The sequence below is a fragment of the Ochotona curzoniae genome, unplaced genomic scaffold (assembly GCF_017591425.1).
Source record: "Ochotona curzoniae isolate NIBS_2020 unplaced genomic scaffold, NIBS_Ocur_1.0 scaffold_3208, whole genome shotgun sequence".
Lineage (NCBI taxonomy): Eukaryota > Metazoa > Chordata > Mammalia > Lagomorpha > Ochotonidae > Ochotona > Ochotona curzoniae.
Window position 1 is genome coordinate 10,478,597 of NW_024467106.1, and position 20,286 is coordinate 10,498,882.

The 20,286-nt window shown below is 41.8% G+C and overlaps 1 protein-coding gene across 3 annotated transcripts in view; it reads right to left on the minus strand.

Moving 5' to 3' along the window:
* The window catches only part of CNTRL (centriolin), a 73,784-nt gene that overhangs the window by 34,171 nt on the left and 19,327 nt on the right, over positions 1 to 20,286 (minus strand). For all 3 annotated transcript variants that reach the window (XM_040962942.1, XM_040962943.1, XM_040962941.1), the window contains 8 exons: positions 18,069 to 18,188; positions 17,148 to 17,376; positions 15,831 to 15,940; positions 13,826 to 14,020; positions 8,362 to 8,515; positions 7,264 to 7,484; positions 3,517 to 3,693; positions 931 to 1,065 (listed from right to left, as the gene is read on the minus strand). In XM_040962942.1, coding sequence (XP_040818876.1) covers positions 931 to 1,065; positions 3,517 to 3,693; positions 7,264 to 7,484; positions 8,362 to 8,515; positions 13,826 to 14,020; positions 15,831 to 15,940; positions 17,148 to 17,376; positions 18,069 to 18,188 — 1,341 coding nt within the window. The remainder of the gene's footprint in view (positions 1 to 930; positions 1,066 to 3,516; positions 3,694 to 7,263; positions 7,485 to 8,361; positions 8,516 to 13,825; positions 14,021 to 15,830; positions 15,941 to 17,147; positions 17,377 to 18,068; positions 18,189 to 20,286) is intronic.

Sequence of the window (20,286 nt, forward strand, 5' to 3'; positions counted from 1 at the left end):
ATATAAAGTAAAAAGCAACCTAGTAGAGACCCAAAACATGTGTACAACTCAGCCAAGAATGGCAGATGTAGAAATCTTTATGATACTTGGCTTGGAAGCTGAACTGAACTAATAGCAATAACAAATTCATTACTCCACTTCAACTTTGAGAAAAAAAAAAATTTGAGGAATTGGAAGAAGAAAAAATCGGAGTGTCACAAATCCACTCGTGTGGTTTCCGGGATGCCTCCCCTGAGTCCCCTAAATTCGGCTCTTTTCCTTCCGGTGACATCAGCTGCCAGCCCAGCGAGCCAAGGGGCCCCTGCCCTGGCAGACCTGGTGAGCTGAGTGTTGATTCAGGGGCTTGCTGGCTCAGACAGCTGTCCTCTTTGAGAGAGTTTAATTATCTGGAAAATCCTATCTACCTGCTTCGCCCAATCTATTAGGCAGGTTATTATGTGAAAGACTGTCATTCATACCACAAATATAAAACAACTGCACTTTTAATAGAATCCTTTCTGAGAAAGGGATTGTGAAAATAGTTTACCAGTAAGAAAGCTCATTGCCATTCACTTTGTTTAAATTCTGGCAAACTCCTAAGACACTTCAGTGAAAGAAGCCTGTACCCAACTGATGGTTTTATCGTAGCCCAGTAACAAATCTGCTTGTAGGAAAAATGCAGGCTTTTGCTTCTGCCCAAAAGTTTACAGAGCAGACTGTTCAAACAGACACTGTGTTCATCTCTGCACCCTCACAACACAAAAGACGGCCACACACTAATCTTAAAGCCACATCCAGGGCATCAGGGCTACAGCACTGCCCTAACCTGATAGATAACCCTTCAGATAATTTAAGCAGCTTACAATGTGTTAGAGCAGCTTAAGTGCTGACTACAGAGAGCTCCTCTGGTCGTCATACGCAGGGATGTATTCTGTAAAAACAAGCCTGTACCTGGAGCTGCTGGAGCTTGGCGCGGAGCTCACTGTTCTCCTGCTCCTTTTCCTTTGAGAACTGGGCTGTTCCGAGAGCATCCTTGAGGGCTTGCTTTTCCTGCTCAAGTTCCTCCTGAAGGGCTGATTGTTCTAACTGTCACCATAGGAAGCAATGATAGGAAGTATAAATAGCAACAATTTATGATTTAAAAAGGCATAAATCCATCCATACATATATAATCCCACCAGTTTCATGTTGTACTTACAAATTTAAAAATTTAAGGCAACCCTTTAATACACACTTTAAGCCAAACATCCTTAAGAAGAGCAAACATCAGAATGAGCTCAGCCAAGATGCACAAGATGAAAATACCACCAAGCATACATCATACATATACAGACTTGCAGACAGAGAAAGGAGAGAGACTCTATCCACTCATTCACTCCCCATATACCCACAACAGGCAAGACTGGGTCAGGCCAAAACCAGGAAACATCTGGGTGTCTCACTGTGAGTGGTAGGAACCCGAATACTTGAGCCATCATCTACTGCATCCCAGTGTATCAGAAGATAGGATCAAGTTTCAGGCACGCAGTGACTGGATGTGGGACACACTAACGGGTAGCTTGACGTGCTGTGAACCACCCCTACCTGACAAACATCTATTTTTGTGTGTGTGTTTGCTTGTTTCTTTTTTTTTTTTTAAAGATTTATTCTATTTTCATTGCAAAGTCAGATATACAGAGAGGAGGAGAGACAGAAAGAAAGATCTTCCATCTGATGATTCACTCCCCAGTGGCCACAATGGCCAGTGCTGCGCCAATCCTAAGCCAGGAGCTAGGAACCTCCTCCAGGTTTCCCACGTGGGTGCAGGGTCCCACGGCTTTGGGCTGTCCTCGACTGCTTTCTCAGACTACAACGAGCAAGCTGGATGGGAAGTGGAGCCTCTGGATTAGAACCGGTGTCCACATGGGATCCTGGTGCATTCAAGGCGAGGACTTTAGCCACTAGGTTACCACGCCGGGCCCCAAGCATCTACAATTGTTTTTCTGCCTTCACTTAGGCTAGTATTTCTTAAGCTGTGCTCCAAAAATGCCTATATTAAAGTTGGTGTGCTTGCTAAAAATGCAGGTGCCTAGACTCCACGTCAGACTTGATGGCTCAGAAGCTGCCGGGTGGGGATATGACGTAACTGACTTTTATCCATCAGCAATCTTTAGATTTGTAGACCAGAGGGAGAAGATCTAATTCCATAAAATATCTCAATTTGGGGTTTGAAAACCACTCCCGGCTGTCCTTGGAGTGGGGCAAGCGAATCGATGAAAAGGCTAGGCTGTTACAAAAGCTTCTGTTCTTCTTCTTTTTTTTTTGTGGTCAAACTTATTTTTTTTTCAGTCAAAACTATGACAGAAAAATGAAAGAATACAATTCCAAAGAATGATGTACGAGCTTCAAGTGCATGAATTTCATTCTGATACAGAATATAATACCACTGACTTCTGCCTGCCTTTCCACCTTTATTTCTCGTCTTGTTGCTGCTGCTCTTACTCTTGCTTTCTCTCTCTCACTTACCACTCACTCCTTTGGCTGTAACCCGCACCCCTTGCCAGGCCTGTTGCCTCCTCCCCACTCTGCATGGCCAGGGCCTACCCATCCCTCAAGCTGCAGCTGGAATGTCACTGACCCAGCGTGGGCTTCCCTGGCCATCCTATTCTCTGCCATGCAACACTGTCCTTTTCTTTCTCTCCCATTCCTTTCACCCCTAGAACACTGCAACGACACTACATGGTATCAGTGACCACATCAATGCTATTCCCTGAGCATCCGCAGCCCCTGTGCCTCACAGCCAACCAGCAGTAAGAATTTATTGGATGAATAGTGTCTCCTCTAATTGGCACGAATAAACTACTGATTCTTTTAAGTAATCATAACAGGAAACAAACTAAAATTTTTTTTTCAGATTTATTTATTTGAAAGGCAGAATGACAGAGACAGACGGAAGGGGACACACACAGAGAGAAGATCTTCTCTTTACTGGTTCGCTCATCAAATGGTTCTAACAGCTGGGGCTGCTCCAGGCTGAAGTCAAGAACCTGGAACTCCATCTGGGTCTCCCCAACGAGTGGCAGGGTCCAGTACTAAGGCCATCAATGATGCCTACCGAGGCACATTAGCAGAGAGTAAGAATGGACTGGCACCACCACTCAAGATGTAGTATTCTAGTGTTCCAAGTGGCAGCTCAAGCTGCTATGCCACCATGCTGACCCCAGCAAACTAAAATTTAACATCAAATGAAGAAAGATCTCTTTAAGCTATTTTGAGAAAGAAAAATTAGAATTTATTGACTATCAACAGCCAGGTGCCTTTGAGGTCATTATCTTACTTCCTTTCACTTAAAGCATTCTACACAGGAAGAAAAGGTAGGAGCCTCAAAGCCATGAGGTCCTTCGCCCAGTGCACACAGCTAGCATTTGAACTTGCAGTGCCTCACTCCATTCACTCTGTGTGCATTACATTAAGAAGTGTTCATCTTACAGTAAGATCAAGGCAGTAAAATCAAGGCAGGATGGTACCTTTGGGCCAGGCTGCTGAGTCCCTACTCACCTGGGTAAGCCGTGTGAGCTCCTCCAGCTCCTCTCTGAGCCGGCTGGCTTCAGCATCCCGGATTTTCAGCTGAGTCTCCAGTTCCACTTCGTAGGCGCTGAGGTCTCCTTGGGTCTGTTGCAATGAGGCATTCACCTCGTGCTGCTCCTGCAGGGCATTTTCTAGCTCCGCAAGCTCCTGCAAAGATCCAGCATGGTTAGCCACGCAGCCCTCACCGTCCTGCCTGAGCATCTGGAAATCATTACTAGTAACACGAGCGCTGTACGCAGCCACTGCCGCCTGGCACAGAACAGTTCCAAGCGCAGTATCATGGAGCCTCATGCTGTGCACAGCCAAGCTGGCACACAGAATCCTGACTGCATGTAATCAGCAAAGTAAGTAAGCCGCAACATATGGCTTTCCCAACCAGTTATGATAATACTCCAAGAGACTGAAAACTTAAGAAGCAAGGTAGGAAGGAAAAACAGAGAAGGGTTAAATTCCAGGCTTATTTTCCTTCAGATGTTGAACTAGATGGTTTCACATGCATCATATCATTGTGTCTGTAATTACTGTGTTACTTTCAGAGTTTTACAAGTGAGAAACTGAAGAATGAGTTTTACAAGAAACTCGAGAACAAGCGCTTAAGTAAGTTGCGCACGCCTGAGTAGTTAAGGGGTCATGAATCCAGATGCCTGACAGCAAACCCAGTCTTCCATTCAGCCACACAGTATGTTCCCCATCTATGGAACACATGGGACTAGAGCTGTGTAATATCACAGATGATAAAGCAACTCAAAATAGCACCAACAAGACTCTCAGCACATTCAATCAGCATACCATAGTTCCAATTCCTTTTAGTCCATTCCGCTTTTTATGATTAAACATTAAAGCTTTCACCCATTTATCTGGGATCTTAAAAGAATGGATTCAAACTCTCCCAGATTAAAGAAGTGGGTCCTACAAAAAGAACTTCCATAGAGGAGCTTCTCAACGTGTGGTCTGGAGACCTACCTGAACCATCCGGGCTACTTATCTGGAATGCAGACACCACACATAACCAACAAAGAATTCACATCCAGAACACAGAAAAATTCCCCAAAATCATAAGAGAGAGGATCCAACAGAAAAATAGGCAAAAAAAAATCAACAAATTTGCTGAAGAAAAAATCTGACTGGTAAATGAAAGGTGCCCAGCCACTCTCCAGTAACTAGGAGGAAATTTAGTTAAAAATAAAATTCTTTTAGAGAATACAGAGGAGCAAATTAACAAATCCTGAATAAACAATCAGGCAAATCCAGAAAGTGAGAAAATCTACGGATTTATAAAACTACATCACCCTCGAACACGGGCTGGAGAGTAGATGACACCAGGGAATTACAGGGAATTGTCCTGGATGCAGTAACACTCCTGCAGCCATGCAGGAAAACATCAGTGTGAGAAAGGGTTGATATTTTGTGTATAACTTTCTAATGTGGAATGGAAAAATAGGTATTTATAAAGAGAGAGAAATACAACATAATATTTATTAAATGTAAGGGCTCACATTTAATCAACTATTCTTTCAATTTTCTTATTCATACCAGAAAGATGAGAAAAAAGATTCCACTTAAAACTTGACAGATTGGCAAACACAAAATGTGATGAAACATTAATTTCCTGAAATTAATAATTTTTCTGTGTTGACATTAGAAAATCTTCTTGCTCTTAGGTAATCACATAGCTCAATATTGAGGGCACAGGAGCAGGAGTATCTACAACGATACTCCTAATTCTTCGATAACTCAGGAAAAAAGTCACTCAATGCATACAAAATCATATGGAAACTGTAATTTCGGGGAGATAAAGCAAATGTGGCAAAATATTAACCGTCAACTCCAACAGTAAATATGGTTACCCATAACATTCTTGCAACTCTCTTCTGAAGTTTGAAATTATTTGAAAATAAAAGCTTATAAAAAGGTTGGCCGACACCAAGGTTTTGGCTAGGTTGCGGTAGAATGGTAGTATTTTCAATCCTGGAGGACATACATACCATTAGTATCCCTAGGGACGTTAATTGAACAACATATAGTGAAGTTAATTAGAGCATATCCTCTGACTCACACTTGAACTCTGACCCTAAGCCCTCATATTCAAGGGGTGTATGAGAATGTCAGGCTTAGCACTGGTGATGCTGGCAAAGCCTGGGCACCACTTAAATGCCCAAAAGAAAACTGAGTAAGTGATCAACGTGTGGTATATACATACAATAGGATGTTATACATCAATAGAATTAAGTAAAGCTACAGAAAATGTGAGGGAATAAAGGAAGCAGCCAAAGAATATGTATACTGTGATATCTAACATAAAAAAGTCTTAAAATCATGGAAGATGATACCATAGGCTGCTTCCTGACAATTACACAAGCAATGAAAGAAGAGGCACATTCAGAATTCTGTGTGTTCTGGGGGCATGCATTAGCAGCGCTTCATTTCTTAAGCTGGAGCTGTAACATGATGTCAAATATGTATTCTCAAAAATATATTTTTTTATATTATTATTATTTTTTTAAGATTTATTTTATCTTTTTATTGGAAAGGCGGATATTCAGAGAGGAGAGACCGAGAGGAAGATCTTTTGTCCGATGATTCACTCCCCAAGTGAGCACAAGGGTCGATGCTATGCTGATCCGAAGCCAGGAGCCTCTTCCGGGTCTCCCACGTGGGTGCAGGGTCCCAAAGCTTTGGGTCGTCCTTGACTGCTTTCCCGGGCCACAGGCAGGGAGCTGGATGGGAAGCGGGGCTGCCAGGATAGAACCGGTGCCCATATGGGATCCCGGGCGTTGAAGGCGAGGACCTTAACCACTGCGCCATAGCGCCAGGCCCGAAAAATATTTCTTTTTTAAAAAAATACGGAAAGATCTTTCTTTCACCCACTGATTCTCCGCCTCAATGCCACAACAGCCAGGGCCTGGCCAGGCTGAAACCTGGAGCCAGAACACTCCATGGGTCTCCAACACAGGCTGTTGAGACTTAAGCCCTTGAGCCTCGCAAGGTGTGCACCAACAGGAAGCTGGAATTGGAAGTGGAGCTGGGACTCCAACCGAGGCCATCTGACACCAGAGACAGTTGTTCTGAGTACCATCCTAACCACATCCCTTCAAGCGTATTTTTGATACTTTTTATATGCTTGAGAAATTTCCTCCTATTCAAACATATTAATTTACATTTCTAGAGTTAGCCATGCTTAATGTGAGGCTAGAAACCTATGGTTCTCATGTATGATAAAGTTCGTCAAACAACTAAAACTGGGCAAGTGAAATTCTCAAATCAGGCACAGAAAGGCATACTTTACAACACTATCTTATTATCTGTAAAATAACATAAGATTATCAAGCAATAACAGGACTAAGGAAAAACACACTGAGCCATAGTGTACTTGATTTTTTTCATACTGTGCTTAATTTTGCTGCACAAACAATATTAGCATTTAATGCAGCATTCATAATTATAACCTCATATTCTTTAGAGTTATTTGACAACGATAAGCTTCCAGTAATGGAGACTCAGCAAAAAACCTCCCTTTTCTTAGTTAAGGAAAAACGATTCCCATGCATCACAGTAAAAGAAAAAGAAATCCAAACTTCTAAAAGACAGAAAGTGTCAAACAGCTGCTAATATTGCTTGTCCCCCACAGCAGCCTACCTGCTGATCCCTTTAACAACCCGAATTAGGGCAACCTTCTCCAGCTGCAGCTCAGGCGAGCAGGCCAGAAGAGCAACGTACCTTCCTCATGTTTTCTGCATCCATGGCAACGATTTCCAGTTGGTCCCTCTCCTGCTCGACTTGAGTCAGTCTCTGCATCAGAGCCTCTTTTTCATCCTGCAGTTTCTTGCACTCCTTTTGGGCCTGAGTCGCCTGGCCTTTGACAGCCCCCAGGTATTCCTGCAACCCACTGATAACACCTTCCAAGTCCTTCTTCAGGGCTTCATTAGCTGCTATTTGGCCTATACAGAACAGGAAAAGTGTAAGAATGTGTAAGTACTGCCTTGGCTGTGTGCTAGCAGACCTTTAAGCTTTTAATTATCTACTATCTTAGTTTACTTTTTCAAGACACAATGATCATTTTCTATTATCCGCAGTATAGGAGTATTAAGCAATAAATACAACATAAACAGCATATCGTTAGAGGTACGGGCTTACAAAATGCCTGGTTCGTGATAGGAAATGTTTAAATAATTGAAAATAAATATTTTGGATGTTCAGCAAAACCGACTTCTTGCTGCTAAATAAAAAAACCCACTTAATATATAAGATTAATCCAAGATTGACAACACAATCAAGTAACCTAAAGCCTTGAAAAATATTTATACATGGCAATTCCCATATGTGCCAGGTATTTTACGAGAATTATTTAGTTCCCCAACAGATAATAACGGACAGAAATAACCTGTCTAAAGTGACCAAGCTGCTACCAGCAACACAACAACCGAAGCCCAGGCTCTCACCACGACGGCCCGGAACATCACCACTCAATCTGCACTGCAAAAACAGATCCTAAAATTCTTTCTACACCCTCGTTAGAACTCCCTGATGCCAATGGACTCAGTTCTGGAAGGGCTGGATGCCACAGCAGACACCCACAGGCCACGGCTTGTCATGGTTAACCACTGACTTGAATGGAATGAGCTTATTCATGAGGCATCAGGGAAACAAACAAGCCTCAAATCAATGTGTTTGATTTTTTTAAGCGTTTTTGGAAATGGCGAAGTTCCTTACCAAATGGTAGTGCTAACAGTGAACTGTATTAACTACTCTCGTCTAGTCCTCACCTTTACGTATTAACACTGACACTGATTTATCTCAAATACAGTTAAAACTCACCTTCAGTGAGCTGTTGTTCCAGGTCCTTTATCTCTTCGGTCTCCTTGGCAATTCTAGAAAGTATCTCATCCAAGCGGCTTTCAAGTTGTTTGTACTGCTTGTTCATAATGTCAAATTGTTGTTCTTTACCCCTTTTCTGAGCCCTCATATGGGACTAAACGGAAAACAACAATAAAATCTCAAGTTCATTGAACTCTTCCTAAAATAATCTTAAGCAACATTTTAAAAGAAAGCCTAAAAATGTAATAACCTGCACATATTTTGTGTCAGGCCCTGTATTTCCACATTTCATCTTAGCCTCTGGGCACTTGCAAGAATTGTTTCCATTTTATAGATTAGAAACTAAGATTTCTGGACCTGGGTGATGGCTCAATTGGCTAATCCTCCATGTGCAACTACCAGCATCCCATGTGGAGCCAGGTCTAAACCCACTGTTCCACTTCCCATCCAGCTCCCTGCTTGTGACCTGGGAAAGCAGTGGAGGATGGCCCAAAGCCTTGGCACCCTGCACCCATGTGGGAGACCTGGAACAAGCTCCTGGCTTTGGATCAGCTTAGCTGTGGTCGTTGCGGCCACTTAGGGAGTGAATCAGTGGACGAAGATCTTTCTTCTCTGTGTCTCCTTCTCTGTAAATTTGACTTTCCAATAAAAATAAATAAATAAATCTTGTTTTAAAAAACTACCTTTCATAGAACTGTGTCACATAATGCAATGTTACTAATAGGCAAAAAAAAAACTACCTTTCCAGTAAAAACAAATAAATCAAAAGAAGGAGCACAGTGGATAAGTAATGTTTACAAGGGTATACCCAGGGCCTGGTGGCATGGCCTAGAGGCTTAAGTCCTCGCTTTGAACGCGCCGGGATCCCATATGGGCACTGGTTCTAATCCCGGCAGCTCCACTTCCCATCCAGCTCCCTGCTTGTGGCCTGGGAAAGCAGTTGGCTGTTGCACTCACTTGGGGAGTGAGTCATTGGACGGAAGATCTTCCTCTCTGTCTCTCCTCCTCTCTGTATATATGACTTTACAATAAATAATAAATAAATCTTAAAAAAAAAAAGCTGAGCCTCCTCAGAGGCTCGTAATAAAAAAAAATAATTAAAAAATAAAAATAAAAATAATAATAAAAAAAATAAAAACAAGGGTATACCCAATAAGTAATATGTCATTTCAGTATTTGCACGGCATTAAAATATATCTTAAATCTTTTCCCAAAAAATTGCTTATATTGACATATGGGGAAACAAAAAATCTAAATAGCATATTCCAAAACAATCCATATTTTAGCAAGAATTATATCTGCTGATGTTATATCTGTTGTATTTTGAATATTTACATATTCAAAAAACTGTTTCTTAAAAACACCTGTATAGTAGAAAAATAACGTCTTTTTAACCTGAAAAAATGTTAAATTTGTTTTCAAAAGCAAAACAGGAAACAAATAAATAAATATACTTGGAATTGAGATTTATTTTCAATTTTAGATACAAACTGACCCGTTGCTTTTACATTTGATATAACAGGAAACTGAGAGGTACCACAAACCGGTCTCCAGATGCAGAGTCCCAGGGAGGCACACGCCTGCTCTCACAGAGGTTCCAGATGGAGAAAGGCCACCACACCCTCAGACCCCTGACAGTCACCCCCTACACAGCCACTCATAACTCAGGTGTGCCAAGGGAAACACGCCTCAGAGATATAAGCTACCCCTCCTCTGACCCCTGAGAACTGAATCTCACATCCATCAAAAGACCTGCCCAGGCAACTGTTTCCGTGGAGACAAGTGCCTCCCCAGAAGCTCTGCCCGCCCTCTCGCCCCCTCGGGGCTCCAGGACGCCCTCCTGCACCAGAGGGACTGAATCACAAATGAGGAGGAAATGAGCAGCATCTGGGCAAAGGGTATCAAGGCTCACAAACGGAGAGCCACTGGGTTATCCGACTATGTCTGCTTCCCCCTAATGCAAGCAGGGAGTCTCTTCATTTTGAGTGGCAGCTTGATTAGAAAGCTTTTCATTTACTACTAGTGAAACTTTATGGGATTTTCAAAATTCGTCTTCTCCCTCCCCTTCCCAAATATGCAACTGAAATCGTTCCGAAAGCAACTTCAGATAACAGCTTACGTGCTAAGTAAACTGATGAGGTTTATGGCTCAAGAAACAATTTTTAAAAAAGGACTGCACTCATCTGTCAATATCTTTAAAATTCATCGGAAAAAATCCACTGAAATCTACAATATGGAGGAGAAAGAGTTCAACGACGTGCACCAAACACATGGGCGCGAAAGTATATTCGACGATTTTCACTAACATGAAACTTACAAGTTATTGTAAAACAGGAACTTACATCTCTGACTCCTCCTCCTTTTAAGTCCTTTGTACAGCGACAGGAAAAATGACCATACCTTAACTTAGGATTTGTCCCGATAACTGAGCCGCTGAGAAAGGAGAAACTGTGGGCGGAACGCTCCCTAACGCTGTCTTCAAGTTCTGTGTGCTTCCCTCTCTGACAGCCACATTTTGCAAGCGCCTCGGAGCCTCTGCAATTCCGCGGGGTCTCAAGCCCCATTCCCGGCGGAGAGCGAGTGGCAGCCGAGCGCGCCCAATCACCGGCAGCTTTGGCGGGCAGGTCCCACCCGCCGAGCTTTAAATCATAACACAGGAAGCGCTCGAGGGCCAATCACGCCCAAACTCCGCATCTCTCCGCGGAGAGCAGTTGCTTGAGCTTTCCTGGGGCTTCTCCCCAGAGGGAAGTGCAACACACGTCCCTGTTATGTTTGGCTCTGTGTACGCATTTACAACTCAACTGGGGTTTGATTTTTCAAAAGAACGTTCCCATTCAAACCTAGTTAAATGGCTATATTCGTTGAAAACCTGACTAGACTTGCTTCTGGAGTAAATTTTTTTTTTAATCATCTCATAGATTTTTCATTCTTTTGTGAAATCACTGTACTTCTTGAACAAGGGCTAGTCATCTTCCTAAAAGAACGAGTTCAAGCAAATCACTTGAGGGGGAAAAAGCAATCGCCAATACCATATGGATGTTTAATAAAATCAAGCATTGCAATGCAGGCTGCTCAGGTGGCACTTAACACAACTGTTTCCATCAGCAATCATCAGTCACACCTTTACTTTCTGATTCTAACAGCATTTCAAGAAGAAACCTCATCTGATTCGATAAAATTAATTAAAAGCCTATCTACATTTCTCAGAAAACACACGGGACCCCTTTCTAGATTCTTCTGTTTTGCTAAAGTTCACACTTGTAGTCTACAGGAGCTAAATGAGATGTAGGAATGGAGACTGAGTTTTTCAAGGCAGTCAGAATCAGTTTGTGCTAGAGGGAGGTTCAACACAGAAAACACATATAAGTTTCCTTTTTGCTTGTAAAACAAGGTTCTAAAAAAAACAGGGTTGGGGTCTGGCAGTGTGGCCTAGCAGCTAAAGTTCCCACCTCAAACACGCCAGGATCCCATATGTGCGCCGGTTCTAATCCCAGAGGCTCCACTTCCCATCCAGCTCCCTGCTTGTGGCCTGGGAAGGCAGTTGAGGACGGCCCAAAGCCTTGGGACCCTGCACCCGCGTGGGATTCCTGGAGGAGGTTCCTGGCTCCTGGCTTCAGATCGCAGCACCGGCCGTTGTGGTCACTTGGGGAGTGAATCATCGGAAGGAAGATCTTCCTCTCTGTCTCTCCTCCTCTCTGTATATCTGACTTTGTAATAAAAATAAATAAATCTTTAAAAAAAACAGGGTTTAAATTCATTAAAGTCAGATATGAATAACCACATGGCATTCACCCTATGTAAAATCTGCTTTTTCATGTAACAATTTTTTTAAAATTAAGATGACTTTTGGACTCAATTTTATTTATTTTTTAAAAAAGATTTATTATTTATTTTTATTGGAAAGTCAGATATTCAGAGAAAAGGAGAGATAGAGAGGAAGATCATTCCATCCGATGATTCACTCCCCAAGTGGCCAAAACGTTTGGAGCTGCACCAATCTGAAGCCAGAAGCCAGGAGCTTCGAGCCTCTTCTGGGTCTGCCATGCGGGTGCAGGGTACCAAGGCTTTGGGCCGTCCTCAGCTGCTTTCCCAGGCCACAAGCAGGGAGCTGGATGGGAAGCAGGACTGTTGGGATTAGAACTGGAGCCCATTGGGATCCTGGCGCATGCAAGGTGAGGACTTCAGCTGCTAGGCTACCACGCTAGGCCCTCATTTTTAATATTAAGCCTTGGGCTCTATGATGGTCAGGTTCACTTTTATTAAAATTAGCTGGCCCACATATTTTACTAACATATTTAAAGGAATAATTAATTACTTGTCAAGTACTGAAAGCACTCAATAGTACATTGTCTCCACCATATTCAATGCTATGATTTCTGTGGATACACAGGTACAAAATATGCAAGTAAAATACGCAGGAAGTGTATTTTAATCTTAGAAATATAAGCTAAGACACAGCCCTTAGAAAAGACTGCTCAAGGAAGAGACAACCAAGAGCCTAGTCCTCTTTCTTATCTTGGCCTGACCACTTCTGACTGCATCTTAGAAAGAGTTCATTCTTCAAGAGACTAAAAAATAGCCTTAGTGCATATTTTCATAAGAGATTAAAGAAGAAATAGAAAGAGGGTCTGCACAATGGCTCTACTAGCTAATACTACACTTCCTAGCACCATTATCCCATATGGGCAAAGGTTTGTGCTCCACTTCCCATCCAGCTCCGTGCTTGCGGCCTGGGAAAGCAGCTGAGGACGGCCCAAAGTCTTGGGATCCTGCACTTGCATGGGAGACCTGGAAGAGGCTCCTGGCTTCAGATTGGCTCAGCTCTGGTCATTGTGGCCATCTAGGGAGTGAATCGGCTCCAGCTAATGTGTCTGAGAAAGCAACAGAGGATGGCCAAGTGCTTTGGCCCCTCTGCCCACCTGCCCACCTGGGAGATCCTGATGAAACTCCTGACATCAAACTGGCCCAGGCCTGGGACTGTGGCCATTCGCATAGTGAACCAGAAGATGGAAGCGCTCTCTCTCTCTCTCTCATTCTCCTTTTCCCTCTATAACTCTGCCTTCCAAATAAATGAAAAGAAATCTTAAAAAAAAAAAAAAAGGAGGCAGAGGCAAGGAAAGGAGAATGGCTATGAAGTTTCTTGGCGGTTTCTTTTGTTCTGCAATACAATGAAACTCAACCACTTCAAAAGTAATAGGTGAAGCATGTGGCCATCATTTACTGAAAGCTAATGCATCCAAAGTCCAGGTTACCTTTACACACAAATCTCATGCATGTGCACATGTTTGTGTGTAGATGTATATTCACACATATAATAATATACACATATAATGTACACACACTCCCTAAATTCATGCACCAAACTAAGGGACCTTCAAAAACGATTCTGCTTGCAGTCACGATGAGACACTTGCTGCCTCCCCTCCCCCATACAGAACAAGGCACGATGCCTCAGCTCACTTACGTGCTTTGGGTCTTTGGGATCCAGCCTGTCCAGGGCGGTCTGCAGACCCTTGATCTCCTCCTGCTTCTCAGCAATATCTTGCCTTTGCTTTTCCATCTGCATTTCCACATCCATAGCTTCCTGGCGTAATTTATTTAGAAGCTGTATTCTGTTACTCAACTGCTTCAAAAGAAGGTCTTTCTCTGCTTCTGAAATCTAAGCACCCCCAGACCCCATTATATCAGTAACAAAATAATCAAGATAGCAACAGATTTACAAAGACAACTTCTGCAAATTACAAAGGTTCTATGTTCTATCAGTTTTTGAAATATCAATAAAATGTGGAAGTTACTTAGAAACCCTATGCATATCTGTGTTTTGATGATTACATGCAGACATGTACAAAATCCTGTGATTTAACAGCAGATACAAATGGAGTCATTCTGGCATAGGCACCTTGTAAAATATTAATAATCATCATGATGCTACATGAATGACAGCTTACTTCATTCTTGTCCTTCCTAGGTGCCAGGCACTGTTCATAAGCTACATGTTTTAACCTGCAAAGCATGTAACTTACCCCGTCTCACAGACCAGGGAACAGTCACGGCCAGTTAAGTAAGCCCAAAGTCACACTAGAAGGTGCGGGACCAAGACTCTGCGTGACTCTACAGATCATTTCACTGGTCACACTTCTCTAATGAGTTTTCACTAACTACGGTGTCTTAATGAGTTTATATGTAAAGATATTGGCCAGGAAATTGACTAGCGACACCTGAGCAGAAAGCTGGCTCAGAAGCAACCAGCACTGTGGCACAGGTTGTTAGATCACACGCACCAGCTTAACTCTGTCCCACAGCGCTGGCCCCAGCATGGACATTTATACTAACCATTTCTCAAAAGTCTGCATAGAAGTATAAAATCAAAGTCCTATCCAGTCTTACTGCTGAAACCTCCCTAAAGTCAGTCAGCATCACCTTACTGGGGATGCGCCAACCTCCCCAACAGAAACATTCATCTCCATCGTCTCCCATCACCCTCACCCCAATTTCACTCTCACAAGTGACAAGTAGCATCAGCCAGTATACTACTTAAAACCCTTCAAAGGTGTCCCATCACATACAAATAAAGCTACTTAAAACGGCCTCTAGGCCTTCCATGAACCTTAAACTCATGCCCACATCTTCCAGGACATCCAGACTACAGGGAAATCTTTAATCTGAAGGCCTTGGCCTCTCTCAAAGCCCGCCCCTCGCTCTCTGGCTCCTGCATGTCACCATGTGTCCACCTCAGGTCACCATCTGTTTTGTTCACCTCTCAATAAACACAAATTTCTAGTTACTATACAATGTAAAAGTAACAACACAGTGTATCTTTTCTTAAAAACTACAATTTTGGCTTCACATTCTTGTTCTAGCTGTTACGAATGAATTCTGACTTTAACATACAACTTACATGTACTACATACAAAAGGAAAACGTTAAAATCATTCATTTTTAAAATCATTCATTTCTTCCTATACAATTATATCATGGTTTTGGGTTCCTTATGTCTTCAGGGTGCACATCAGCAATTTCTGAACATGTTGTAGACTTTTCATCTTTATGTATACCACATTTTTTTTTGGTTCTCATCTTTGACAGTGTTTATCCAATCAGAAATACCTTTAAATACCTTTGGCTCTTAATCTAGGTCCTCTGATCTTAAGGGAGCGATTCCTAATTTAGAAGATATATTAGGAAGCCACTTCCTTGGCCAAAATAATCACTTCCTTAATAGCGAGAACACATTCTTTTATACAAAGTATTTTATTTCTATATACTTTATAAAATGCTAACAGAATATCATTATGAATGGAAGAAAAAATGTAACGGGGGAATCCTAGAACCATATTTGACTCTGAAATTAACCAATGCATAATTAGTCAGGCAGCACTGATACAAAAGTGGTTTTCTATAGCTATAAAGGGGAAACACATACAATTTCTCTCATTTCCTCTTGGCATTGTTGCTTTACTTTTACATACTTTTTTTAGCTGTATAGCTTCTTCCAGTTGTTTAAATTCTTCAGTAGCTCTTAAAATTTTTTGTTCTGCCTTTTCTATTTCATCATGCAGTTGTGACAGTCGGGTTTGTGCTGCAAATTTAAAAACCATGCTCACACACACACACACAAGAAACACCTTAAATTCTGAAATTCTACTAGATTTCCCTTTTCAGTAGCCTCTTTCCTCCCCCTCAATTAAATTCTCTTATTACAGATCTTAAAATTTTTTCTTAAATGCTTACTTTTATGGCTTTTATCTCTATGACTCTCTAGGATAAACTGTTTCATGATATGTTTACAGACCTATAATTGGTCTCTTTACCTGTTTATATCTTAACAAAAAGAGGCCTTGCTCAATACCCTCAACACTAGTGAAACCCTAGTGAGGTGGATTTTATTGCAAAATATGCACTTTACATATCACTAGTTGTTATTAACTCCAGAGCATTAAAAAAAAAAGAAAGAAAGAAACCCTGCTTTAGTATGAGAGTGTATCAAGAGGTTCACTACTGAGCAACCTCTCTGCAGGGAGTCAGCACACAGAGCAGTTTATCTCGCCTGCCCCGCCAGCGTCTTGCATAGAGTGTATGTGGGAAAGAAGCAAGCCCTGTCTTCCCTTCATCAGGCAGTCTCTACAGGCCCTCCACGTCTTTGGTTCAGTAACCCCTGAGTGGCTAACACGAGTGCTGAGGGCAGACCACGGCCCAGGATTTCAAGTGGGGAGGTGTGAATTCAGGTCTGCTATCTCTTTCTTCTACATCCACGCAGCTGAGTGGACAAATGTAATCAGAGTCTGTCATCAGCACCATCTCCGCAGTGTCCTCAGCTTGATTTCTCTCCCAGTGACTTTACGGAGGTGCTAGGATCCCCCTTGCAGAAGAGAGGTGTGGGGGTCAGGAAGTCAGGGGGCCCCGGGCCAGCTCCTCCCAAGCACTGCCTTAAGCTCTGGCAATCTGCAAGACAACTAATAAAATAGGTCCTTACTTGCTTCAATTATTCCAGCTTTGCCTTTGAATGTACAGTTTCAATGTCTGATGGCAGGATAGGATTTATGCATTCTTAGCTATCCTGGACACAATGCCACCAAATTCCTGTCAAAAGCCCCATTCTCAGCCATCAATTGGAATCATTAATGAATCATCTGCAATGAATCACTACTTCTGTTTAGACTTCTCATGTAACAGCTATACAATATCATCAGCATGTTCAACTAAAAGACTAAAAGACGTAAGAAAAGCTGGTCTATATATTCAATCTTTTTTATATTTTTCAAGGATTTTAAAGAATTCTTTTCAACCTGTATTTATTTTTTTTTCTTTGTCTTCCAGCTGTACACCCAGCGGGGAACAGACTCTTGGATTAGCAGGTTCATTTCCAGGTTGTCCTCCCTCAGGCGGCTCCACCAGCTTGATCTGCACTGCCTGGGCATTAGGAACAATATAACTCTCCATGGCGAACATGTTTCTCTTGTACCTGGACTTGCCAATGTAAGGGCTTTCATCTGGGGCTTTATCAATTTCAGCATACTGAAAAACATAATAATCCATGATTATTCCAAGCAGTCATCTCACTAGAGGTATTATATTACAGAATTGCCTAAGTTTATGTTAATATTACATGCCTAGATGCTAAAATATGTATCATCTACCACAAGAATGAAAGCTTGACTTTCAGCACTGCTTGATTTCTAATTAAAATTCTGAATGCTTTTATTTTTTGTTTCTTAGCTAATGTAAGTTAAATCTTGGTCAAGTATACTTTAATAATCGATTTTTAGAAAATTAAGTAACACAATTTGGAGTCACTGGCTCTCAGTTGTAGGAGCACATGCGGCAATCGTCCCCAAAATGGTCCACTAAGCCTGAATCCAGTGATGACTGAATAAACCGGAGCGAGTACTACTACTCCACAGCACGGAAGCACTTGGGGGAGTTCATCACCCACGCCCCTCAGTGAGGACCCCGAGGTTCACACGGCTGCTTTTGGTTATGGATACAGCTGTGTGAGACCCTGTGGGGGCTTTCTGGTTCTTGCCGACACTGTTCTAATGGACTGAGAAGAATAACTCAAGGAGGACAGTTTCATCTGCAGATGTCCTCATCTCAAGAAAGTGGTCTGGTTACTGACAAAATCCTTTGAATGGTCCCTACCACCTGCCCTTCCTCCCCAACCAATTCAGCATTAACCTTGGATTACTAATAAATTAAAAATAACTCACCTCTGATGGATAGTAATTTAGTGGCTCAAACTTCGCATCGATTTTATAAAAGGCCAATTCCTGCTCAAGCTCATATTGCTTTTGACAGGCTCGCGTTAGTTCCATGGTCTTCTGTTTTAGCTATAGGCCCAATTTAGTGTAAGACAACACACAGAATCAGTAAATTAGCATAAAGATGTAAGAATATATCCAGTTCTCATCATAACTAATAACTGTTTTTAAAAACTCCACAGCAAAACCCACATTCAAAATATTTTATCATTGTTCTAAGGTTTTTAAGAATGAAATAAAAATAATTATTTCATAAGAGATCACATAAAAGACCTTTGAAGTTTATAATGGTATGTCAGGGTTTTATCTCTGTGTTTTATTAAGTGTTTATCGGAACATGAAAATAATACAATCAATTATTTTAAAGTAACTGGATATTAAGTATCTGTTTTTTGGCTCTTAATAATTAGCATTCTCTCTGAAACTCACTCTTAAATGTGGATCATAGCCTCCAATCACTGCAATAACACTGGGCATTAGTTACAGAGGAATGAAAAGGAAGAGCGGGAAGAGACTAGCTTTAATTGCTCTCCTGTTACATTATAGTTTTTGTGTCTAATGGCATTTCAGTTTTATGAGTACTATTCTTTGTAACATGTGGTAAGGAATGTGAATAAATCAATGATCCAAATATGTCAGAGTAAAATTTTAAATAGAATTATTTATGCATTTGGAAAGGCTCAGTGAGAGAGGGAGAGTCAGAGAGAAGGAGATCTTCCATATGCTGATTCAACCCCCACTGGTCTCAAGAGCTAGGTCTGGGCTAAATTCGGAAACCAGGAACGCTAACCTTGGTCTCGCACTTGGATGGCAAGGGCCCGAGGACTTGGGCCATCTTCCGGTGCCCTTCCAGGAGCATTAGCAGGAAGCTGGCTCAGAAGCAGGTTGGTTGGAACTCCAACTGGCACTCCAATATGGAATGCTTGTGTTGCAACCTGTAATTTAACTTTCTGTGCCACAACACCAGCCTCGAATACTAATTTATAATAAAATAATTCTACTATAACTTTTTGTTTATTCTTAAAAAATTTAGAGCTGGGAGAACACAAGAAATCATCCAACACAGTTATCTGACTTATACAGAAATGGAGTCTTTGATGGTGAACTGACTTGTTAGATTAGAAGCAGAGGCTAGACACTGAACCACCAGCACGGATAATGTTTCTACTAAGCCAACTGTTCAAGTTCATTTCAAAGGTGATTTTTGTGATTTGGGGTTTTCTTTGCTCGTGTCTGAAAGTAGTGGTCAGACAAAAACATGCAGTCAAATTTCAGTAAGATAAAAATGCAAGCTGAGGAAAGGAAAACATAAAAAGCACAAATTTGCAAGACCTGGGAATTCAAAGCCATGCATTATTTAGTTTACAGTCACCCCCTGGTTATCTGTGAAGAAATGCCAGCTTGGGTAACAGCCAATGAATCCGAGGACTCACTGTACGCCAGACCCTGTGCTGGGCTATCCCACCAACTCATCACCAGCACCCTGTGAGATGTTAAGAGGCAGCACTGAGAAGTTAAATAACTTGTCCAAAGGCAGAGCTGGTAGTCAGAGAGGTGGAGCTCAGTTCCTGACACTCTACCTATTGTAGCACGCAGCCTTTGCAGTCCTGCTCCAGAGAGTAAGGCACACTACCCACTTTGATATTTCCTTGAGCATTCACAAATCCCTAAGAAAAACACTCACAAACAATAATGTCAACTGATCTTGGGTTTGTTCACCACAAATCTCATTGGCAGTAGGGTCAAACAAAAGGAAACTGTAACCTGACACACGGAGGATGCACGGACTGGTCTTTTCAGGCAAGCAATAATCTGTGCATTCCAAAGTACTTCGGACTTTCTGTAGCCACAGGCTTAGCACATATCATAGTAAGAAAAGTAAATATCTGTTGAAGGTGGGCTTAAGTGAGAGCAATTAAGGAGCGAAGGCCCAACAAAGTAGGCTGCTTGTCGTAGTGACTGCAGATAATCAAGAGGTGACTGCAAATAAGCAGGAAAGACAATAGCAACACTCCCCCCATCACATTCAAATTTGCTCACCTATATGTGATAATAATGATAATAAAATATATACACACAAACACATTTCCTAAAGAGGTGAGCAATTTCAAAACTTAAAATATAAACAAACAGATTAATACAAGTTGTCATGCAAACCATGAAAAAC